The sequence below is a fragment of the Lissotriton vulgaris genome, chromosome 3_1 (genome assembly GCF_964263255.1).
Source record: "Lissotriton vulgaris chromosome 3_1, aLisVul1.2, whole genome shotgun sequence".
NCBI classification, from domain to species: domain Eukaryota; kingdom Metazoa; phylum Chordata; class Amphibia; order Caudata; family Salamandridae; genus Lissotriton; species Lissotriton vulgaris.
The window spans coordinates 1,033,471,973-1,033,498,251 of record NC_141689.1 but is presented as its reverse complement, the minus strand read 5'-3'; the positions used below and the strand labels follow the sequence as shown (position 1 = coordinate 1,033,498,251).

The 26,279-nt window shown below is 42.4% G+C and overlaps 1 protein-coding gene across 10 annotated transcripts in view; it reads right to left on the bottom strand.

The window, feature by feature from the left end:
* The window catches only part of PDE5A (phosphodiesterase 5A), a 783,446-nt gene that overhangs the window by 174,965 nt on the left and 582,202 nt on the right, over positions 1–26,279 (bottom strand). For all 10 annotated transcript variants that reach the window (XM_086961429.1, XM_086961430.1, XM_086961428.1 and 7 more), the window contains one exon: positions 6,512–6,658. In XM_086961429.1, the coding sequence (XP_086817555.1) occupies positions 6,512–6,658 (147 nt within the window). The remainder of the gene's footprint in view (positions 1–6,511; positions 6,659–26,279) is intronic.

The following is a 26,279-nucleotide window of genomic DNA, read 5'->3' as shown; positions in this document are numbered from 1 at the left end:
AGTATGAGAGAACATTTACATCTCGCTGCAGAGAAATTAGATCCTCAAACCCTGCAACCAAGTGTTAATTCTAGGGCTCCCTCAAACCTTTGCTAGACACCAATCGGAGAAATACTGCGTTTTCAAAATTCTCAATTTGGTCTGAACAATACTCTTTGCACATGACCCACCAACATCCCCCAGGCCAGCAGACCCAGGACTGGGGATTGGCTATTCAACTACCAGGCAACTCTGAGCCGTCCCCTCACACTAGCCCAGGCCCCTTAAGGCCTTGCTGGGTGCACCCCAAATCATTCTCCTCCATTCTCCTCCATCTTGTGAGTTGCAGCCTCCCTGTGCCCCAGATTGCAGTGATCAGAGTCCAGGAAGTGTTATGTTATGTTAAAAGTTTTTGTACAGCGCACGGTCACCAGGCGGTTTCATGGCGCTAGGATCGGAAGGGCAATAATGTGGGGCATTATTTCTCATAGGCTTGCTGGAACAGATACGTTTTCAGGAGTTTCCTGAATAAAGTATAACTGGAAGTGGTTCTGAGTTCATTCGGGAGTGAGTTCCATAACCTGGGGGCCAGGAATGAGAATCTGAGGCCACCATGTTTTTTCCGCTTGAAAGTTGGAATGGTAAGCAGGTTGTGGTGTGAGGAGCGGAGAACACAGAGGGGGACGTACCGATGAATCCTGGAGGAGATAAAGGCAGGGCCCTGATCAGATAGTGCCTTGAAGATGGTACAGGCAAGTTTAAAAATGCAACGTTTAGCCACCGGAAGCCAATGGAGGTTCCACAGCAAAAGAGAGACATGTTGGTGTTTGGGCTGGCGGAAGATAAGCCTGGCTGCTTGGTTTTGTACCAGCTGCAGGCGGTGGAGCTGGTAGGCTGGGATGTCGACGTAGAGAGCATTGGCATAGTCGATACGAGAGGTTACCAGGGCCATGATGACAAGAGTGAGGGCCTCCAAAGTCAAGAACCTGCAGATTTTCCGGATTCTCCGGAGATGGAAGAAGCATGAAGAGGTAACAGCGCTGATCTGGGATTTCATAGATAGATCTTTGCAGATAATGACACCAAGACTCTTCACGGAGTCTGCAGGGTGAGGGGGGGGGGGGGGTGCCCAAAGAAGGTGGCCAGAAGCTAGAGTTCCAGGGGTTGGCAGGTTCCCCAGTAAGGACAAGCTCTGTTTTGTCTGTATTAAGTTTCAACTGGCTGTGACTCATCCATTCACTGATCGATAGCATAGTATATTGAAAATGAGTGCTGGATGCAGAGGTGGAGTCAAGATTGAAGACCAGCTGGAGATCGTCAGCGTAGTTGAAGATGGTGACCGGGCTATTGCGAAGGGATACCATGAGGGGTTGCATGTAAAGGTTAAACAAAAGGGGCAATAAGGCAGAGCCCTGGGGGACTCCGCAAGTTAGACTGGTTTGTGTGGCTGAAAAAGTAGAAAGATGAACCGCCTGGGAACGCTGATACAGAAAGGATCTGATCCACTTAAGTGCCAGGCCCTGGATGCCAGCGTTGTTGACACAGTCGATCAGAAGTTCGTGATCGACCGTGTCAAAGGCCGCCGATAAGTCCAAGAGCACGAGTGCCTGGAAGATGTTATTATCGGCACCATTCCTAAGCTCGTCCATCACAGCCAGGATGACAGATTCAGTAGAATGCCCAGGCCTAAAACCCGCCTGCTGAGGGTCAAGGAATTGGGAATTCTCAATGAATGAACTTAAGCAGTTTGTGACGTGGGCTTCCAATATCTTGATAAGGTAGGGAAGCAGGGAGATAGGTCGAAAATTGCTTAGTACTGAGGGGTCTGCATTAGGTTTTTTCAGAATAGGAACCACTGCGGCCTGTTTGAAGGTGTCTGGTACGATGCCTGCTGCCAAGGAATTATTAAGGAGTGCGAGCGGGGGGTCGGTATTAGGCAGACTAGTGCTGTCTCTTCCCAAAAACAGAAGTTTTTAAAAAAACGATTTTCACTTTCTGTGATTTCTGTCTTTGCCTGTGGTTGTTACAGTTTAAGAAATTGTAGTTTTAACCTGCCTGTGATTGAATATTTTATTGGATATTTTATCACCTGTTTTGGGTTTTAAACTTGTGTTTTTTCCTGCCCATGATTGCTTCCATTTAACGTGTTGAATTGTGGGATTTGCAGTCCAAACTCTGTAGCTTTTCCCTCTCATTGCTGATGACTTTCAGTTTTCCCTCCAAATTTCTCCTTTGCTCTGTGCTGAGACCTGTATGTTAAAACCGTGCACCCCCAGCCACCATTTTGTGTTCACAAGCCAGTGAAACCAGCCCCCCTGCCCCCCCCACCCCCACGCAACAGGGATATTCTATATCAGAGGGTGCTTCTGTGAGCTGTTTCAACCATTTACAAGGGACTGTGCACTTCGTTTTTTGGCCAGTAGAGGGAGTAAGGTTTTATTCAAACAGTATTGTTAGATTTCAAGTTAGTGAGGCTTTACCTGCAGAAGTCCAAAGTGTGGATTGAGCCTGTCTGTCTCCTAGGAGATTCTGAACAGGAAAAGAAGCTTCCAACGCCTTGGCCAGCAAACTTTGTCTGATGTCACTGGGACCTTATATGGTTTGTTATTGTTTGATACATGTGTACACTGATTGGGGGTTGTATCTGATGTTTCTATTGGATTGGGTTAGTGTCCTCATTGGTTGGGTATTTGAGTGTTCTGACTGGTTTCTGGGTCTGTGATTCAATCAATGTAGGGTTGGGGCTAGGGTTAGGATTTCTATTGGAAGTAGGGACTAGGGTTTCATTTTGTTATTGGTTGTTGGGACTACAGTGGGACTAGGGCTAGGGTTCGACTTTTAATTGGAAGTAGCGATCAGTGCTTCTGGTGTGATTGGTTGCTGGACTGGTTGTGGGACTAAGAGTAGGGTTAGGCTTTCTATTGGAAGAAGGGACAAGGGCTTCCTGTGCCATTGGTTGCTTGGACTTGGGGCGGGACTACTGGTAGGGCTAGAGCCTCTATTGTACATAGAGATTAGGGTTTTTCAACTGATTGGGTGCTTGGACTAGAGCTAAGATTGGCTGTAAGGTCCTGGTCTCCTATTGGTTCTAGATTTTTAGGGCTAGTGTTGTGATTGGATAGTGTTAGGGCCAGGGCTCCCATTGGCTGACGGGGGTCACCTGATTACTCGGGCTATAAAAGGCCAGGGTTAGGGTGTCTCAGCCTGGGCGTCGAGGCTAAGGGCGGAGAGGACAAGGGCAGTTGACTGAGCCTGTTTAGGGCGGAGAGGACAAGGGCAGTTGCCTGTTCGAGACTGGCCAGGGCTGGAAATGCTGCCCAATGTACATACCTCCATTATGCATGTTTATACTTTCAATGTACTTATGGATCTACATATTTATCACTTTCTTCTAATTTAGCATTCCCAATGCATTTCCCTAATTCTCAGCCTATACTTCGCTCAATATATCCTCTACATCCACTCTCTCATTTAACTCCAAACCCCATACCACTACTATGACCCCCAAAATATCCCTTTCTAGACTCTCTCCTACTCTACCCCTCCTAGCATCATCTTAGACCACTTTTACTTTACCAATCCCCCAAGACAAACCTTTCTAAACTCTTCCCTCTTTTCTACCCCTCTCCAACCCTTCTCAATCCAAATAACTGGCTAACATATCCACCACTAAAATTACTTTCATGTTTCACTATACTAATTTAACACTAATCCTGATGGGTTCCAGATTAGCGTGCTACTTGCGCTTCAAAACCGCATCAGGGATAGCAAGAGCTATATAAATACAAACCTCTTCCCCTTCACTATCCCGCCACCTACCCTTCTCTACCCAAATAACTGAATAACATATCCACTACTCAAATGTACTTTATATTGTACTATACTAATTTTCAACACTAATTCCTTCATGAGTTCCGGAGTGGCGTGCTACTCGCCAGAAAAGTGCTTCAACATCCATCAGGGGTATATGAACCAAACCTTTCTTCCCCTCTTTATCCCTCCGCTATCCTTCTCACTCCAAATAACTGGCTAATGTCCACCACTGAAATTACTTTCATATTTCACCATATTAATTCACCACTAATCCTTTATGGGCTTCCTGAATAGCATGTTTCAACACCCCATCAGGGGTAACAAGCCCTATATAAATACAAACCTTTTTTCCCTCTATCCTTCTGCTATCATTCCAGATCCAAATAACTGACTAACCTATCCACCACTTAAAATGTACTTGCATGTTTCACTATACTAATTCAACACTAATCATCTATGGGTCCCGGAGTAGGGTGCTACCCGCTGAAAAAGCGCTTCGACGCCTCATCAGGGGTAGTAAGCGCTATATAAATGCAATTACAATACAATACAATGTCAGCACACTTCAGCCATTGGCTAATTTCATTATGAGTGACTGCATTTTACTGTTTCACACGGAGCACTTCCATATACAAAAAAATCCCCTTCTGTGCCCTGGACTACTGCAGCAATGCATGCTTTTAGACACCCAAAAAGGTTTTTCTTTCAGACTATATTTTTTCATATAGATTTTCAAGGGCCCACCAACTTTACCAACAATCTAGTTTTACAGAAATCACAACAAAATAACATTTGCATTGACAAAGCCAAAAGACTAGCCACCAACAAATTATTTTTTCCTCTTTACCCAACAAAACACTTGAAGCTAAAGTGATGCGCAAAATGTTGCGAATTATGTTTTTATTGTTCTCTACCCAAAATGGTGATTGCAAAGTTAAAAACGAAGATTGGTGGTTAGTAATTGTACAGGGGGCGCCTATCATCGGTGTGAGATTTTAAAACATGACAACGTATATTGTTGCAAAGGCCCTTTGCAAAGGTTGACTAGTCACCTTTTTTGTGCATATTGCTATATCTGGGTGTTATTCGGGTACCAATTAGGTCCAACCTATGCCCAGAAAATGTTGAAAAGTGTAAAAATGAGGAATTAATGTAGTTGTACTCTCACAAAAAAAACGTGCAGCATAATTTGGCCCTCCCCTGCTACGGAGGGCCCTGCATATAGTGCCTATCAGTATGGATGACATGTGACTCCTACACTTGGCAGCACACATTGTCTTAAGTAACATTTCCTACACATTGATTTACACACTTGTATGAGTCATTGTCTCTAAACAATATGTGTGTGAGCTAAAGTGCTCAACACCCTACATTGGGCTGACTAGCACTATAAAAGAAATGAAATACACATGAGAGAGTGTCTATATAGAGATGACTGACACCATTGAAGGTTGACAGGGAGGGAATCTGTACAGAGGGAGGGTCGTAGCTATCATTTTTGGAGTCAGGCTGTGTCCCAGGCCCTGAGGTAAATGCACTTCAAGAGCTGAATGTAGGATGGACTAGTAGGAAGGCATAACATATGAACGGAAAGATTTTATTTTATTATAGCCTATGTTTCTGTACAGTTTTTATTTCACCATTTCCCGTTAGTGAAGAATGTAGAGCACAATTAGAAATGTCTAACATAGAAAAACTATTGCGCGACCTCGTCTGATGAATCTGTAAAACGTACCTTTTGTCCTGAATTTTGACCCTTTGTCCTGAATTTTTACACTCACCTTCCTCAATTTGCAAGCATGGCAGTTGGTCACCCTAGTGCACACCTGTACGCACGAGCCAATGTCGCATTTATAATATACCATTGTGGCATTGTCACACCTGGTTGCAATACAGAGATAGTGCGATGAAGTCCTCCCTGGCAGCATTTGCTACTTTTTACGAGGGATTCATAATACGACTATTCCTGCTTCATCACAATTCACGAGGCACAGTCAATCTAACTTTGCAAAAAGACCCTTTGCATTGCAAAGGCTTTGCGAATCCCTCATAAATCAAAGGGACAGTCACAGCTAGCTGGTTGCTACTCAGTTCCGACAATCAGCTGCGATGATCCTTTGATAGTGCTATGACTAATTGTTACTTATTAAAAAAGCTATTTATAGAGAACTAAAAACAAAGTAAGGAAAAAGGCTTCCACTAGCAATTTCATGGTGTAAGGACTCATCTTGTGGTACATTCATGCAATTACAGAAGAAGACGCCATGCCGCACAGCACACAATTAATGCAACAAAGTGATAAAATACATTTCCACAGCTCTCCCCTAGATTCACACATTTATATACTTTACTGTGTCTTGAAATTGAAATTGAAAATGTTACTTTTCAAAGTCACTCAAAAATGTATTTTTCTTTTCTTCAGAACCTAGCCATGTTTAAAGAACTAGGCGCAGCCGTCTAAATTAATAGCATGATTCCATATGCTACTGTATAATAACAAGAGGCATGCCCCCTCCCTGAACACCTCCAGGAAGACTCTCAAGACCTGGCTCTTCAGCTGAACAGTTCTGCTGACCCCCCAACTCAGTGCCTTGAAACCTTCATGGGTGAGTAGCGCGCTTACAATACCCTGATTGATTGATTGATTGAAGGGGAACGGTAAATGCACAGTTAGAGGTTTCAGCCCATTTCTAGACACCAGCAGCCCCCGGGGTCATACCTCATATTTCATTTGGAAGTTCTGCACAAGGTTGAGGTCGGTGAACATCCGGCTCGTGGCCAGCGTAGTCTCCGTATCCGAGAGCCCGAAGTCGCTGAAGTAGAAATCGGTCAGTTTCAGGGACTGCGCGGATGGCACTATGGCGGCCTGGGGGAAGCAGAAATATACATAACAGTAAACGGGTTCAGAATCCTATCCAATACTACATATGATATGACAGAATGTATAAAATACTCCAATCACTGCTCCCGTTGAATTTATATTCTTGGATGCTACGATACATGTACATACTGATATTAATCATCACCAAACATCATCCAACACAGATAAACAACAGGACAAGTTCCCCTGTCTGCTCTATTACATGTTTCACACACTCACTAAGTTTGAAATCAGGAACACTATATTGGTTGATATCAGCAATCAAAACATTCTGATTCCAAATTGTAGCAGCCCACATAGAGCTAATGGGTGATGGGTTTTGCCTACTATAAGCTAATTTGAACCATTTTCTTTCATTGGTCCCACAATGTCCTCAAATATATTTCGAAAAAATAAGATAGTATCACTGCCATAGAATTCCTTCGACTTGCGCTCTGACTCATAGTGGATAGGTTTTGGAGTCACCAATTGTCATCTTTCAGGGACCACAAAGAGTTCCAGATTTAACCAGGAGCCCAGTGGCATAAAGAAACTAGAGGTGGCCCCCATGCAAAGTACATGGAAGGATCCCCCCACGCTTAATGATTTGAGGAGACGGCTTTTAAAGGACATTTTTAACAAATTGAACATTCGGAAGTGTAGGCAAGCAGTAATTCGATGGCTAGATGGATCATCTCCTATGTTGGCATGTAGGGGGGTAAAATATATGATGAAAGTCCAATCTCTCCTACAGCAAGCCGAACAGGGTATTATAGCAAAAAACTGAAAATATTTCATTTTATTCTTCATATGACCAACAGACTCTAAAATAAGAAATAGTTACATATGTCTTTTAACTTTTTAGAAATGTTTTTGTAATGATTTTTAATAATTTTATACAATAAAAACTGAACTACCTTGAACCCACGCTCCAGAACCAGTCGGGAGCTTTCAGGCCAGGGGCCCACTGCCCATGCATAGTGCCGGAGGGACTCTCTAGTGCTCAGGGCCCACCGCACCATGGGGGCTGCAGGGAGGCTATGGTCACACCACTACAGGAGCCCAGCCTGCTTCATGTACATGATCTGGGGTGAGGGGTGAGCATGATGATGAAGCAAGCCACCAATGTTGGTGAGGTTACAGCATCCCTTTACATTTAAATAGTAGTTCTCCACATAACAATGATCATTAGTTAACATTTTCATGACTTAATGGATAATTAGCTAAAAACTCAATCGCATTACTCCACACCTACTATTCTGTTTTTGTTTCTTGGAAGGGGATCACCAGGGATACCAAAAAGCAAGCCTGGGGTATTAGCTTCAACCCCTGCCAAAACATATATAGAGAATACAAATCAGAAATTAACACAAGATTCAACTGTCACTGTAAGCAGACTGAGAGAAATGGCGGGTAATATCCTTGTCAACTTGAATAACATCAAAAAGGAGCTCATAGTACTCAGCCAGAGAACAATGGATCTACAAGATCGTTTACTATTGCCACATGTCACTTACAAAAAAGATGGGCGGAGTGGGTGCTGAATTGGGAAACTGAATACCAAAGGACACTATTAGTGACTGTTGTGAATTATCTCCTTCAAGGCAGCATTTGCAGAAATGCAGAAATGTAACAATATTCAAAAAGATATTTGCAGATGCCCATCAGTAAATGTGCTGAAAATCGCATTTGCACATTTGTACAAAAGGGATATGTTTGAGGGGGTGGTGTTCTTCAAATGCCAGTGCATCTCTACTTCAGAAAGGAATACTGTAAGAAAGTTGATCAATAATTTGGATGGATAGGAGTCCACCACAAGAAATAAGACAACAAACGTGTAAAGTTAAAACATAGCTTTAATAATTTAAACCTGGGCTCAACCACCTGGTAGCCACGGCTCAGAGCAGACAGGCTTAACTTAGCAAAATGTGTAAAGTATTTAGTAGTATTAAAACATTTAAAAAGTAAAAGAACAACGCAATACAAATCTCACAACCAATTTAGAAAAACTGAAAAATGTGAGGGGAACCAGAGATACGTTTTTTGACATTGTCTAGGACCTAAGCACAAATTCAGGGCGACCACGAGGGAGTGTTTGTATGACACACCAAAGGCTTTGTACCAATCACAGATTTTACCTTCTGACTAAGGATCTGATTTAGATCTCGGTGGCCGGGTTACACCGTCACAACGGTGACAGATGTCCCGTCTGCCGAAAGATAAATTATTTCATCCTATAGGATTTATATTGGCAGACGGAATATCCATCAACGTCGTGAAGGAGTAAACTGTCCGCCGAGATCTAAATCAGGCCCTTAGTTTCTGAGATGAAAGTCAAATTCCTCCTGCAGGGCAAACTGCTGGGTGTAGCTGCCACAGTCCTCTCAAAGTCAAAAAATCACTGGAAAAGATCCGACTTAAGCTGGTTTTTTTGGCGGGAAAAGCCCCAAGCAGGTGAAAGTCAAATTTTACTGCTGTTGAAGTCTCCCATTGGTTGTATACTTTTTACACTTCTGCCCAGTCAAGATTTCTACCTTCATGCTTAGTCTTTTAATCGAGCTCAAACTCCCCCAGCAGCGCAAGCCTGAAGCTCTATCTGGCAAAGTCCCTTCAAAATCGGACACTTTTGCCCAAGGTTTTGCTGATGCCCTAGATGCCTTAGCAGTCAAAAAATGTTCCAAGTCCCAACTTTTCATAGGTTATGTATCAGCTCCTCTTGGTCAACTCTGGGGCTCCTAGCACCTAAGGGACACCACTTAGGGGCCAAGACTTACGCTAGTAGAGGCCACCAGGACAGTACAGCTCTGGTCCAGTTGCTACTGGTTAGCTGGGCTACTTGTTAGCTGGGCACTTTAGGAAAAAGGCCTCTTACAGTTTGTTGTGCTTATGTAGCAATGCAGCAGGTCAGTCAACTGACTCTTGGGAGTACACGTATTAGTCCCGGGAACAAATAAGAGCAGTTCCAGCCATTAAGCTATCACAAAGGTCTTTCAGGTACCACATGGGTCTTGTGTCAAACTGAGGGTCTAGTCCTCTTGTGTTTTTCTGCATGCACAGAAAGTGTTCTGATGAGCTGCGGTTGAGGTGCCTTTTGTAGGATTCAGTAGCCATTGGGGAGGGTGACTTCTGGATACTCTCTAACCAATGAGAAAAATGTTTCCAAGGGCAAACTTACACACTTCGCGGCACATCCTATTTGCCTTTCTGCACACTATCCCACAATGCACTATTCTAACTAAAAGCCAGGATGACACAGCCTTTCTGCCCTTAGAGGTGGCTTATGAGCAGCCTTAGACATGTGAAGGAAATGAACAATCCCCTCTTCCTCAGCTACATCAAACTGGTTTTGGGACCAGATTCCTCTACCGCTCTGCTGATGACAAACAGGCTAAAGGGAGCCCACAGGACAAAAGGCTTAACTCCTGCAGGTCTCCTTTTACACTTAAATACGGATGGAAAGGTCTCGCCCTGGTGATTTCCTAGTTAATGAAGTTCCTGAATGCTCCCCCGCCGCCCTTCATGAGCTGATATGTGTCACATACCTCACACCGAGGTCTGACTGCAAAGAGATCTAAGCCATTGTTTCTACTCTGGGAACAGTTTAACACCCCATTAAGGGAAAGCATTGACAGCCCTGATGTTGGCTGGGGAATGCTAATTAGCCAGCCGGGGATTCTGAAAGACAACGTCTATCTTTTAAAAACACACTTGCAATATAGTTATAAAAAATTTGACTATGATTTTTAATAAGCATTTAAAATAGTGTTTCAATTATTCTGGTAGCTTGTCCCAAGCCAGAATTAGACATTGTACTTACCACTAAGATGGCACTCCGTGGGCTACTAAACAAAGAGGGCGGTCCTCATTTTATCCACCCAATGATAGAAATATGATATATCCTCACAAAACAAGACATTGCCTGCAGGTGGAGCTCCGCAATGGCGCTCAGCGAATGGTTGATGGGAACGGACAAATGTGGTATTCTGGAGAAAGACGTATACATGGCATGGGACTTCCCCCTAAAACACGATAGGCAATGGAGCGGGTGGACCGAGTACTCCTATTCACTTAGACTATGAAAACTTATACTACCCAATGCATGCACACAAGATCTTGTCATGAGCTGCATGGTGATTAAATGTCAAGGATAATATTTATATTTATATAGATTAAACATGATTTCTCTTTGGGAATTTCTAAATGGACTGGACTTCTGAGCATTAGGGATTGAAGGGAAGATCATGATCGATTAAATACCGAGAATACACAGTGAATGGTTATGCTATTTGGTTGAGGCAATTCAAATAACTGTTAAATGTCAAAAACTAATAAAGAATGGTAATAAGAACATTTAAATATATTTTAGATACAATATTATATTTTGATTCAATTGATAAAAGGCAACCGGGTTATATAGAACTGCACTACCTAGGCTAGTCACGTAAAGTGTAGATATTGCCCATCTCAAATGGTCAGCTGCCACTTGACCACACATAGAAACTTGCAAGAAGGGAGGATGAGAGGCACTATTAGCATGCAAAACGATTCAAAGTATACAAATAGAAAAACAAAAAGTCATTGGTTACAGTCTTTGTGCGTCTTTATTTCAAATGTGCTTGATTTGCATCTGTATAGACAGCCAACGCGTTTCGCCCAAGCATGGGCTTATTCAGGGCGATAAAAAACACTATATACGTCGTGCCAAGGTAATTGGCATCGGTGGTGCGTCCAGTGTGGGACGATTGGTAGTGATGAGGAATACTCAGGCTCAAGGGATCGCCTGTATGTCTTAAGTTGGAAGATCCCAGACTGAAACATGAAGAAACAAGGCCAAGGTATTTTCAATTCAGAATGATAATTTGTATATTTGAGCAGTGTAGCATGGAGAAGTCTGAGTCCAGCTGGCGATCAAGTCTCCACGGGATAGTCAATGATGAGTATCCCGTAGAGACCTGGTCGCCAGCCGGACACGGACTTCTCCAAGCTACACTGCGTAAATATTGTTCTGAATTTAAAATACCTAGGCCTTGTTTCTACACGTTTCAGCCTGGGATCTTAGCATTGCCTGTACCTATAGCTCATGCCAGTGCCATGACTTCTGAATGAATGCTGCAGATAGACTTGACAATCATGAGTTCCACGCACAAGAATCATGCCTTTATCATCAGACCATCTCTTCATTTTCCCTAAGGTCTTAAGAATTTTCATTGTTGGCAAAATTCTACAGGACTGAAAGTAAAGCACTGTTTGTCTGAATTCTCTAATCATTTAGAAGAATCAACCATTGGAAAGTCTTTCTGTGATAAAAGGTGTGCCTGGTCGAAATCTTAAAAACACACTAATAAGACTTGAATCACAAAGAAATGTTTAAGAGACATAAATCTACTTGCAGGTTTCATCCTTCCCTTTGATTTTAAGTAGATTTAAGACTTGGATAGTTTTCACCAAAAACGCACACCATATAGACCTAAACCCTTGAATATCACTGATTTATTTAGGCATAGCCCTAACCCACAATAGACAGGTTTTCTGCTGGAGGTGAATAGACTAGTTTAGGGTTATTCCTAACATCTTAAGAGGTTTTTTTTCTTTTGGAAGCCAATTGTCTGGTTTACTTGTGTTCCCTTTTAAAAGGGACCTAGCCTTGCAGTTTGGCTGGGCTCTTCCAACTGGAGCAGGACCAAGAATGATTTGCATATGGCTGGTCTCTCTCCCAAGCAGCAGAGTGGGTGAAAATGATGGACAGAAATGCAGTCCTGCAATAGTCAGCGGCTGAGGTAAATTCAAGCCTTCTTTCTGTTTGTTGTAGTACATATTAACATGGCAGTGCAAAAGGTCATGGGCAATATAATGTTTACATAAAAAAGTGGTGGGAGTGAATTACAATAAATGAGACAATACATTGACTGCACATAATGTATAATATTACATTGCACAGTTACATTGTTTGCAGTTTGTGGGACAGTGCGGTGCAGTGATATGCCCAGGAATACCAGTTCATTATCCACATACGGAGGGCAGAGTTGCTTAGTAAAATTTAATATTGAATGATGAGGATTGAGATTGACACAGCTATAAATGTAGCAGATGAGCTTTCACATTTGTTTTAGGTTTAGGAAGAGTGTGGGTAACCCTGATGTTGTCATTTAGAGAATTCAAATGAAAAGCTCTTGGAAGGCTCAAAGAGGAAACGCTGGAAGTCGACACATTCGACCAGATTGATGCCTCTTTTATATCACCAGACCTGAAATGATTCACTATGAATACCACAGAATGTTAACCTATACGTCTATTAGATTGCTGTAACTATTTGGGATATCAATCCCTTGTGAATAGAGCCTGACCCTTCAACCTCTATGGAGCAAATAATGTGAGGCTTGAGAACATAAGGCTCTCTAGGCTGGAAGAGATTAGGATTCTGTGGAAGAAGCCATTCTGGGTAACCTGGCATCTGTCTCACTAGAAGATGCCAATGTTGCCCAGTGCAGAACAGAGTGATTACGAAGACAGCCACCACTCTATCCTGATCTTGTTTGGAACTTTTTGAATCAGTGTAACAGGTCTAAAATTCAATGGAGACCTTTCTGCCTTTGGAAGGAGATGGAGTCGACTAAAAACTCCTTGGGGAATCTCAAACTCAATTTGGAAGAAGGGCATTCTCTAGAGACACAAACAGGTTCAACAATGAGAAATGTAGTCTTCAAAAGTCTTCCGAAAATACACCATTCAAAGGGACAGCTCCCATGAGCATCAGAACATCCGGCTGGTCTGCTAGGAACAGCCACATAGTGAACTATAGAGAGTTAGACCAAGCAGTACTCTGACCTAGTGAAAATTAATTGCGTTCATAACAGCAAGGTTTCTGGATTAGTTGCTCTGTTCATGTGACATTCTGTTTTCATGTTCTATCAAGATTTGGAAGGGATGATTAGAAATCTGGAATTAGTTTGATGAGGATTATAGAGTCAACCCACCCCATATTGCTTGCTTTTGTTGTGATGATGATTGCAAGAAAGGAAGGTAGGGGCAACCCTCTGCCTAATATGACAAGGAAGAAAACTGATGGATGCCATGAGAGAGTCTGAAACTTAGACTATATTGTCAAAGAAATGACAGAAGGGTTCAAATGGTGCAAAAGCAGATGGACCAATGATCTGAAATACACCCTTGCTTACTTGTCAATGACGCTATAGAAGGCGATAACATCTGACACTTATGATTCACAGACCGGAACTGTAGACTTCTGAAAAACGTTGTACAGTTAGTACAGATAGACCTGGCATTGCAAAGGTAGTGACTCTCATTTTTGGTGAAGAATCGCTTAGGTCTCTCTAGAATAATGTGCTGATGAATTATAATGACTAGGACTGTAGCAGTTATAACTTAAGGAGGTCTTCAAGGAAGATGTCTTCAAGGAGCATATTGCATATTTCTTGGATATTCTAGATTGCTTGTTGACAAAAGAAGTAGGCTGACTCATTGATAGGCCTACTGTGCTAGGAAATTATCGAAGAATACCCTAAAGTCACTGCTGTGATAGAGGATTTGAGCCAGTGCTCCGCCCCCCTTCTAGTTCCAGACCTGGATATCCTATTGAAGGTCCTGCTTCTTCTTTTGATTCCTGGGCTTTAGCGTACCAATGAGACTTGACATTTGACAGGGCCAAGGATATGGGAAGGTGTAGCCTATTGTGCTAAATGATCTCTCCCACCGATCAGAGACTATACTGTTCTATATGTGACTGAAATGCTACAGCCAACTTATCACCAGCCATGGTGACCATGAATCCAGGCATAGTCAGGGGTATTGAGAAGGCTGGGCAGAAGTGGGTGGAGCTACATCTGACTCCAGGACATTCCCTACCATCTGATGTAATATCTCCAAGGAGGAAAATGATTAGCTCATTTTTAATGATAGTGGGCATTTCCTGTCCTTAAACACATTGTGGAAAAGTCTGTCCAGCTGCTCGCCAAAAACTCTATGAAATAGAAAGGGCATACTGAGGAGAGGGTTTTTCAGTGCTAATTTGTCTTTTTGTACCATAATCAAATATGTCTTTGAGTAGAGCCAGAAGCATTAACTGTTGGGGAAGAGGCCTGGATAACAATCAATGCATTGCCTTAGAGAAATTTTACATACACCTCTCTCGGGATGTCTTATTAATCTGGCTTAGCTTGTAGAGTCCAAAACAAAGACTGGAAATTAGAAAGCACAACCAATAGGCTTATGATAAATAGGTTTGTGTCCAAAGACCCTGATTCAAGCTTGCGTGGTCCTTTTTGATGGATGCCTCTTTCTTGTCTGTCAAATCATACAGACGCGCTTCCTCCTCTGCAACATCCCCTTTTGCCAAATAATCCTTCTCAACCTCCTCCTGTGCATAATTCTTGAGATGCTGAGCTAGAGGAGAGATGATAGAAGGGATATAAAGAGAGAGAGAGACTAAAGAGGAGATCAGAGAAGGACTCTTTTTCCTGACCCTTCGCAGAGCGTTAATTTAGCTGGCCCTTTTGCAATTACTGAAGCAATTGCCAGCTTTACCAAGGAGTTAAATCAGTAGCCTTTGAGGCCTCCTCCTTCAATGTAGTACATGAGGCTGGTGGAGTGATTGAAGGAGAACTGAAGATGGTGGAGTCTTCTAGATGGGGATATCTTGCCTTCCTTTTCCCACTTGAACAGTCAAACTAGAAATACAGCAGTAACATAATCAGAGAAGAAGGAAACTGTATCTTCTTCACTCTTATGAATATATCCAACACGTCTGCCAAAGAACTTGCCAGGGGTGGCAGGCTAGCTCGCCTTGCCAAAGCACAACCTTACATTTGAGGGTCGTGTCACTAAGACTGAAGATTAGCAAGCTCAGTATAAGGAAGGTGTTGGGATGTTGGCACATAAACTACTTTTAGGCCTGAGTGTGTCCATCATGGGTACACCACTCCAGCTTCCTACCCTTATTCTACGCTAATATGTGGGGTGAGTCCAGGATTACAAGACCCAGCAGAGACCCATCATATACCCATTTGTGCAGCACAAGCTCTATCTAAACTGCTCCTGTACGTGATGGACAACGCGGAAAGAGGAGAGTGAAGGGTTAGGATTCATGGACATTGGGGACAAACAGTTTTCTAGTCCTGGTAATATGTGCCTTGAGATGATGATGCAGCTCAAAAGAGCAAATAGGGCAGTGATGAGGAAGAGGTTTGAGGGGGTAATGGAAACATTACAAGTCCGTTTACTCAACCCAATCATTTCAATTCATATGTGTTTTGGGTGTATGGTGTTAACATCCAAAGAAAAACCTGCAGGTTCCCTTCAGCCTAACATCATTAACTGGGCCCACTTGTCCTGGTTGTGCATTATTTCACAAATCTCTAATCAGAAAGGCAGAGGCTGCACCTCACTGGGTCACCTGCAGAGAAAGCCAGCAGCCAAGGTCAGTGACTTTCCAAAATAAGTGGTCCCAAAAGAATTCCCAGCACAAATAAAGAAAATCATTAAAGTCGAACCACATATTGTTGCTATTCTTTCTATGATAGGCAAAGTTCCTTTGATCGTCAGAAGTATTTATTATATTTTTATGAACGATGCAGCTGCAGATCGTGCTGTTTCTAATTTCCTTTGCCATGGAGAAAAGCACAGCGACTACCGGCAGCCTGTAGATAATGAAGATCTCAAGATCCACCCAATGCTTTATTAGTTCCTTCCCTTCACGCCACTTGCCCCTAGAGCATTCCTTACCAGTGAGAATGATTCTACGCATGCAGGCAGCTTATAAATAGAAAAAAAAAAGTCTGTGTGACTCTGCCATTGGGAAAGGAAAGGCAAGTTCTTTAAAGGTCATTTCCATCAACATTTGATTTCCATTTTCCAACCATATCTTGCCTTCGTCTTTCAACTCTGCCCCTGGGAGTGGCCTAACCAGTATTGTGATGGGACTGCTTGAGCAAGAAAGTAAAGTGGATCCCTTTTCGTGTTCCTTAATTGGGTTTTAAAAGGCAAGTTACAATCAGAAGCAGCAGGCTCGGCCTAAATGTCACTGTACCTGCAGGGCCGGCTCTAGGCTCATGGTGGTCCTGGGCAAGGAGCGTAGGTAGGGGGCCTGGAAGAGGTGGTCCAGGCGGGGCGGAGCGCGCAGGCCAGTAAAGAGGGGAGGGGGTCAGGGTGTTTAGTAGTGGAACAGAGCCGGAGGCTGCCAAATCCCTGCCAGGGGCCACCACGCAAATATGTATCTATCCTCAGAGGATTAATATATTAAGGATATATATTGGCGTGGTGGCCCCTGGGGTTTGGTGGCCCTGTGCAGGTGCACAGTTTGCACATGCCTAGAGCCGGCCCTGGTACCTGCTGCACTAAGGATAGCAATGGACTTTTTCAATTCCCCTACATCTGTTATTGAAAAAAAAACTGTTCTCACACCATCCAAGTGTTTGAACATCTCCTGCTTTATCACTTTCAAGATAGAAATTCTCAAATTATGCAACAAAGTGAGAGAGCTTAAACTTAGAGTGGGGGGCTGTGGTAGTATCGTATCTTGGCATTTTTCAGGGGTGTTGATTGACACTTTACCAGAACTAATAGATGATCACAAGCCAGGCCTTCAAAGGGTGGGGAAGGTACCTTAGCAGTAACCACTCACCTCCACTTCCACCCTCGCTTCACTGCTGGCGGGAAGTGAAATATGTGTTTTTGACAATATATATATATATATTTATATATATATATATATATATATATATATATATATATATATATATATATATATATATATATATATATATATATATATACATAATCCGCCCGTTAATTGATGCACGTTATTTTGCACATGGTGTGTAAATAAAAATCTGTGAACTGACCTGTTGCTGTGCCGTGACTTCATCCGTGGTAAATCGTGGTAAGAAGAAACAAGGCAATATATATATATATATATATATATATATATATATATATATATATATATATATATATATATATATATATATATATATATATACATATACACACACATACACACAGGCACACGCACGCACACACAAACATATACATATAAATTCAATGAAAAAAACCAAAGGTTATAGGGACATTATAGTTAGACTCAGATTGCACTTGTACAAAATCAGTGAAATTCACCAGTTATAGTTACCTGAGCTTACTATAACTTACAACCCCACAATGCACTGCTTGTGACCTCACATATTACATTACTCATAACATGGTCAGTCATATCACTAATGATATCACTGATGACATTTGAAATGACATCACTGATGACATCATCCAATGACTGTGTTTCGTAAACATTTCTGAGACTTAAAGATATATACTAAAATAAATTACTATTCTTTCTGTACTACTAATTAGCCATACTATTTCTAACATATCTCATCTGAGTGGCTGACTGTTTGTATCCGTGTGTGTGGAGATGTCTGAGTGGCTGTATGCGTGTGTTACTGGATATGTGACTATATGTGAGTAGCTGTATGGGTGAGTGAGTGGCTGTTTCGGAGAGTGAATGAGTGTGTGAGTGGCTGTATGGATTTGAGAGTGGCTGTGTGAGTGGCTGCATAGTTGCGCGAGTGGGTGTGTGAGTGTCTGTATGGTTGACCGCTGTGTGAGTGGCTTTAAGGGTGAGTGGGTGGATGAGTGAGTCACTGTATGGGTGAGTGAGCAGCTGATGGAGTGTGTGTAAAGATGAATGGGTGTGAGTGGCTGTTTCGGAGAGTGAATATCTGTGTGAGTGGCTGTATGTGTCAGTGAGTGAGTGTGTGAATGTGTGAATGGGTATGTAAGTGGTTCTGTTGGTGTGTGGGTGGTTGTATGGGTGAGTGGTTGTGTCAGTAGCTGTACTGGTGAGTTAGTGGCAGGGTGAACGGTTGTATGGGGTAGTGTGTAGGTGTTTTAATACCTGTATGGGTGATTGAGTGGATATGCGAGTTTCTGTATGGGTTATTGAGTGTGTTTGTGAATGGCTGTAAAGGTGTAAGAGTGGGTGTGTAAGAGTCAGTACATCTATATGATTGGACGGTGAGTGGCAGTATTGGTGAGTGAGTGAATTAGTGGCTGTATGGGAGTCAGTGTGTGGGTGTGTGGCTGTATGAGTTAGTGGTGTGTGAATGGACATATGGTTGAGTGATTGGTTTTATGAGTACCGATATGGGTCAGTGAATGGGTATGTGAGGGGTTGTGTGACAGTGGGAATGGGTGTACTAGAGGTTCTATGTTACTGCCACATTCAGTTTAATTCCATCCACTGGTTCAGGCTGCAGGAATGTCTAAAGACTCTATGGGAATTAACATTGTAAAAACACTATTTTTTGCCCCCTCTTTTTTTCAGCCCCCACTTCACAGATCACCTCAAAACTTTCCATGCACAACAAAACTCACTATGTCACTGTGGGGAAATTTTGTGAAGATTCGTCAATCAATGCCCAATATATATGCAAGTAAAGAAATGTTGCTGACACTGTTAAGTTGGAGCCACAAAAGGCTGAAAAGATCATCACTGCTAGAATGCAAGTCCCTCATGAATACTGACTAGGGTATAGGGCAAGATGAAACAAACAAACCTTTATCAACTTACAGTTTCACCTTACCCAATGTTCCTCAAGAATACTTATGCTTTAAAACAAACCGCCAATCACAGGGAGGTTTAAATGGAGAAAGAACCAACCCAATATTTGCACCCTTGTTGATAGATTGCTCTTTTGCAAAAATGGACACCTTAGACTCACCAATTATTAATTCATTTGGTTATTTATGGTATTTAGTGAGTGAAGCCATGGCTGCAAGAGCAGTCGACAATATTTATATATATATTTTTTCAATGCACCAAACATTTTGTAACATCACCTTCAAAACCAATACAACTATAGTTACTTATTCCAGTTATTGTAAGTTGGCCTACCTATGAGGTTGGATAACTAGGTTGTACAACTGAATATCCGCCCCCAGAATATCCACCTACAAGAATATGGACAGAATAGTTAGGGCCAAAATATCGAAAGGTAAGTGTATATACGAAAGTATACATTCACTATTTCTAAATCCACAGTCATGTACCTTGGAACCTTTATGACAATATATATATATATATATATATATATATATATATATATATATTCTCACAAAGAACGTATTCCAGCACTCCGCTAGTTAGCAAGATTTAGTTTATTCAGCGCAAAATAAACGAAATCTTGCTAACTAGCGGAGTGCTGGAATACGTTCTTTGTGAGAAAATAAATACGGGACCCGGTCCTGGTCCCAACTCCAGCACCAACTTGCCAAGTGCTCCCTCTGCGACAGGACATTTTGCGTTGAATATATATATATATATATATATATATATATATATATATATATATATATATATATATATATACACACACACACACAACAACCCCTCCAAGAAGTTCGGAGGCCACATTAGGGAATTTCAGAAGACCTTTAATGCATGACGCATTTTGGCTGCCTAGCCTTCTTCGGATGCAGCTGCTGACAGGGTTGTAGCTCCACCCCTCCTTTAACTTGCCTCCATCACTCCTATTGGCAGGAGTCTGCTTCACCAAAATCACGTGGTCAAGTGACCACTGCAGCCAGATGAAAACTGCAGTTCCCAGAAAGCATTATTCCTTGGTGAGTATTCCGCTTTGGTAAATCATGGAGATAAAAGTGCATGAAGGACGTATTAGTAGCAAGTGAAAGTATTGGGTGTCCAAAGTGTCCAAAGTGGTTCTTCCCTGTTTGTCTGTGTGCCCTGGGGCTTCCTCGGGTCCCCCTTACGCTCGAGCCTCGTTGCAGCAGTCCGCCGGCCCGTGAGACAGTATTACTGTGAACCTGCCTCCTTGTGAAGTCAGCATGGTAGTCAGCATGTGAAGCTGCTGACATACAGCTCCCAGTGTGTAAAAGCAATCTGGTTTGGTTTTTGGAAGAGAGAGCAGATTCCCTGCTCTCTCTTCCAAAAACCAAACCAGAATTTACAATGACAGGGCGGGAGCCGCGAGGCTCCGCCCTGTCATTGCAAACAGCAGTGTCCCAGGGGTGGACACCCCGGGACACTGCAGGAGCTGGCCCTGGGGGGTGGCGGTCCCCAGGGCCATCACTGGCTCCAGGAGGGGAGACGCGCTGCCCCCCTCCCACTAATGGCACCTAAGCCTCCGTAACGGACCACTGAATTTGTATATTAGTGTCCCGGGGAGGTGGCAGTCCCCGGAGCATGTGGGGGGCTCAAGCACCCCCTCACACGTACATTTTTTTTTTTAAAAAGATGCCCCAGAGGGTGGCAGTCCCAGGGGCTGCGGGGGGCTGTGTGCCCCCCGCGATTATAAATAATAAAAGCTCTAGGGGTGGCGGTCCCCGGGGCTTGGAGTGCCTTGGAGGCCCCCTACCCATTAAATAGGAAGCCGCGGGGGTGGCAGTCCCCGGGGCTGCGGGGCCCCCTGCATACATTTTTCGCAAATGCCCCCGGGACCTGGCCCACCCGGGCGCCTCAATTAAATAAAGCTCAGGAGCCTGCGCTTCATTTTTTTTTGCATTTCGGCCGGATTAGCGCACACAGCGCACATTTCACCAAATTATTTAAAATAAATGTTTTTGGGGCCCTGGGGGTCCTTGTAGGACCCCCTGAGCAGGCCTAGGCGGTCAGGGTGTTTCTACCCTGCCCTCTTTTCTTTTTTTGGGTTTCTTATTCTGATTTCTTGTGACTCAGTTCTACCAAGTCACAAGATGGCTGCCAACAATTCCTGGTTTGGAGTGTTGACAGCCACTTAGAATAAAGCTCATCATTGGGAGGGTGTGCGGATCTTCCGTGCCTCTAAATATCGAAACTTTTATTTTTGCTTTTCATAGTAACTACTGAACGGATTTACACCATTTAAAAAAAGGATGCTTTCTGAAGCAAGCACTACCTTTTTGCCAAATTTGGTGTAATTCCGTTCAGCAGTTCCAGCTGTAGCCGTGTCTAAAGTTTCTTATGGGAAATGCATTTTTCAAACTCTTTTTTTTTATTTCTCTGGAACTACAGACGGATTTACACCATTTAACAAAAAGAGTTCTTTCTAAAGCAAGGGCTACCTTTTTGCAAAATTTGGTGTAATTCCTTCAGCAGTTCGGGCTGTAGCCACGTCTAAAGTTTCCTATGGGAATTAACACGAAGAAAACAGCTTTTGGGACCCCCCTTTTATCTCGGCCCCCGCTTGCCGAATCACCCAGAAACTTTCAAGAAGGGAGCTGATCGGAGCGACCCACTAGTTTTTAAATTTTACGAAGATTCATCAACCGGCGCCAAAGTTATTGGGAAAAGAAAAAACGCTTTTTGAATAGAAACAAGGTCCTAACTATAACTACCTACTGGCGAGTTCAATATATCGCATTACACTTGTTTAAGTAATTTACTTTGTACACTTTGACACATTGTCTGATGTTATAAGATGGCTGTTTGTTTTTGTGCACTTATTCACGTGATCAAGGCTGTGGATGCAGTTGAAACGTATTGTGGTGGAATAAACCCAGTTGTAAATCTATTTGGATGGTGTATACTTTAACCTGAGAGTGCACGTATATTTGGTGACTTTGCACAATGGATTTTGCCAGCTTGCTTCGCTCGCGTGTGACCACCGTCCAAGGGTGCCAGCTGTCCGGAAGAAGTGCTGTTGTTGAGGATATATATATATATATATATATATATATATCAAATCCAACCTGTTGCCGGCGGCAGCCGTCAGCCAGCACACACAAGTTCACAGACTGCTGCAATAATCTCCGCAAACCAGGCTTCGGTTACAAAAGATATTTATTACCAAATGGCAAAGGTGGCGCCAGTCATCAGACGCGTTTCGGACTTACGTCCTTGCTCACTGATGAGCGAGTGAAATGGAGGTCCACAATAAAATCAAGGTTAGTACACAATTGTAATTCGCGCCTAAACCAGAAAACAAAACATAGTTGGTGGACTCAAAAGTAAAGTCATATACCAAGCCCTAAATGGTGGGCGCCATTTTGTAATGGTAACTGGTTGGAATACAAATGCGTGCTTAGACCATCATATGCATTTGTGTTTAGCATTGTTGTGGTTACATCGAGCAAAGTAAATCATGTCATAAAAATTAATGAAAGAATGTTGACATATGTACATGCCAGAGGAGAGCATTGTGGCACATTTCACAGGTATGCGTGGACAATACTATATACAGTGTTTGCTCAAATACATATTATTTCAGCAATTTCTCAAATGCCACACAGTATGTCAATTGCAATTGAACCATACATTGTTGTTTATATGTATCCCCTCATACTAGGACTGTACAATAGGTAAAAGAATTTTTCCCATGTCATGTTTAAACCAAATTTGCTCGATGCCTTATGTGAATACCACTGCATGTTGTTAGAGTTTAAGACGAGAAGGCAATGTCCGTACAAATACGTATGATAAACTCAAAAGCCAAATGTGTGAACATTTATTCATAAGCCTATGAATTTCTTTGGCAATGAGTGTCTAAAGATATAAGATGAGATATGATTACATATAAAAACCGTACCCCTTGGTACTTGCTATGTAAAGGTGTTTACACCAATACCCCAAACTAGAATATCTTACATTGAAAGATCCCACACATGTGGCCAATGGTACAAAAAAATAGCCAACCATTGTGTTCCCTAATTAATTGACTGTAATGAGTTTGTCATCACTAAATCAGTTTTACTCGTCTTCTTTTATGCAGGGATGGTCATTGCATTAGATATTGGACACTCCAAAAAAAAGTGAAGGCTTAAAAACGATACTACTCATATAAATATCATGAGAGCCGTGTTAATGTGCGTATGAACTAATAAAGTGCTCAAGTGTAAATATATGAAACAAATATTATAAGACAAAAAAGATCTAGATGCCCCTAGTTACTATTAATGTACATTTACTCAGAATTTCATATTAGATACAAATTGTACTGGACATTTCTAACACATGTGACCTTAAGGGGAAATTCTAATACCTGTAGACAAATTCAATGCGACATATGGACACAAATCGAAACTCTGATGCAGCCATGCATATACACACTCCCCATTGTAGCTCAAAGTCTGTGTCTAATATACTTCAGTTAATAGACATATAAGTGACTTAGATATGTAATGGCCTACAAGAAATTGCGCAGATCTTCCCCTGTATTCAGACCCCCAGGGTGTTTGCTGTTGAGTAAAACTATATATTTTGACTCCAGTTGGCGTAGGCGTTTTTCATTATCACCTCCTCTCTTGTTGGGGATTATCGCATCTATCACGAAATATTTTAAGTGATTTAAATTCTGTTTGTGGACCAGTTGAAAATGCCTAGCCACCGGATAGGTGGGATCCGCATTAACTATGGCCCGCAAATGCTGTAAGATGCGTAGATATACCGCCCCTTTAGTGCTTCCCACATATATTAGGTTACAGCTGCATTGTAATACATATACTGCTAATTCAGTACGACAGGTGTAATGGGACTTGAGCATGATCGGTTGTATGTCAAATGGTGTTGGAAAAGATTTCATATTCACACCAAATTTACATGCCCTGCAGCTTATGCAGCGAAAGAAACCTTTACGTGGGGAAAGCCAGTTATCAGATGGTGTTTCCGGGCTATTCTTAACTAGATTGTTACGCATAGAATAAGCCCTCTTGAAGGTGACAGTGGGGGGTTCTGGCAAAATGTCTCTAAGGACATTGTCGGTCATGACTATAGGCCATTCACGCTTAATGAGTTTGGTGATTGCTTTGGCTTGACGGCTGTACCCCGTTATTAAACGTATGGTATTGCTGTCTTGTGTTTCGGAATGGGTCACATTGATTTTCGGTCTAAGGGGGTCTAACAGTACCTGCCTGTCCATTCTATTGGCTTTCATCATGCTAGATAGCAGTTTTTTATCATCATAACCCCTCATTAATAGACGCTGTCTACATTCCTCCTGATGGTAATCTCTTGCTTCTGTGGTACTGCAGGATCGATGAATTCTTAAAAATTCACCATATGGGATGGCGGCTATAGTGTGTCCTGGATGGAAACTATGTGCGTGGAGGATGGTGTTCCCTGAGGTGGTTTTCCTGAACAACTCAGTGGTGATTTTACCCTCAATAATTTTAACACGCACATCTAGGAATGTGGCCACATCCCTACTTATATCAGCTGAAAACTTTAGGTTCAAATGATTGTTATTAATGTCCTTGACAAATGTTTCAGCTTCCATCATGTTGCCCCGCCAAATGATGAAAATGTCATCTATATATCGCCAATAATTGACGATATTCGAATCCCACCATGGTTTGTGGGTTACTTTGAGGACATGTTCCTCCCACCACCCCACGTGGAGCCCCGCGTAGGTGGGGGAAAAACATGCCCCCATCGCCACCCCTCTCTGCTGTTTGAACACTTCATTATTAAATAAAAATACATTATTATGTAAACATATTTCCATCATGGATAGAAGCATCATATTATGGCAATAAAATTCTATAGGTCTTTGGTCAAGAAAATATTTTGCCGCTCTGATGCCATCCTTGTGTTCAATACTCGTGTAAAGCGAGGCAATGTCCATGGTGATTAAGAGATGATCCGCAGCCCAAGTGCACTGGTTAAGTTTGTGTAAAAAATCAGTTGAGTCCTTGAGATATGCTGGTAATTTCAGAACAAAGTCTTGGAGATAAAAATCAATGTACTTAGAAGAATTTTCAAATATACCATTGATGGCGGAAACAATTGGCCTCCCAGGCACTGGGATGGTCTGCTTGTGCACTTTCGGGATGAAATAAATATTTGGGATCACTGGGTGTAATTTGTGCAAGAATTTAAGTTCATCTTTAGAGATTAAACCCTCTCTCTTACATTGTTGTAGTTTCTTAGCATAAACATCTTCTATGGTTTTTACCGTTTTCATGTCTATTCTGCTGTAACAAGCAGAATCGTTAAGTTGATGATATGCCTCCTGGATGTAGTCCTTTTTAGCCCAGAGGACTATATTTCCCCCCTTATCCGATTGGTTGATTACAACTTTAGTTTCTTTTTGCAGTTTATTCATAAGGGTGTGATATGCTCTCATTCTGTGGTCTTGTTGTTTGCGCTGTTTCATTGTTTTGATTTGCAATTTTTTAAGTTCCGCCACCAGTCTGTCTGCATAAATGTCAATAGCGTCTCTGGGCATATTGGGAACAAAAGTGGAAGGGGGCTTGAAGGGAGTGCCAGTTGACTGTGCCACATCCATTTCTTCATATTCCGCCATTTCTTGTGTGCTTACAGGGTCATCTATATCCAGTTGCAGTTGGTGCACGGTTTTCATAAGGCTGATATCTTTTGCTGCCAATCCACTAGGCATAGGCCCTCTCTTTTTCTCCTGGCCTGGTTTAGAGCTAGTGCTATTCTTTATGGCATAGTATTTTTTGAGTTTGATTTTCCTTATATATTTAAAGATATCGACCCTGGTGTTAACATAATTAAAATTGCTTTCGGGACAGAATGAAAGGCCTAACGAAAGCAATTGTTTCTCGGCTTCATCCAACTGAATTCCGGATAGGTTGACAATGGTATTTTCGTTCACTGATTTTTGTTCTGCCACTGTTTCTTTTTTGATGGCCTCCCTCTTGGCTTTGGCGCATCTGCGGC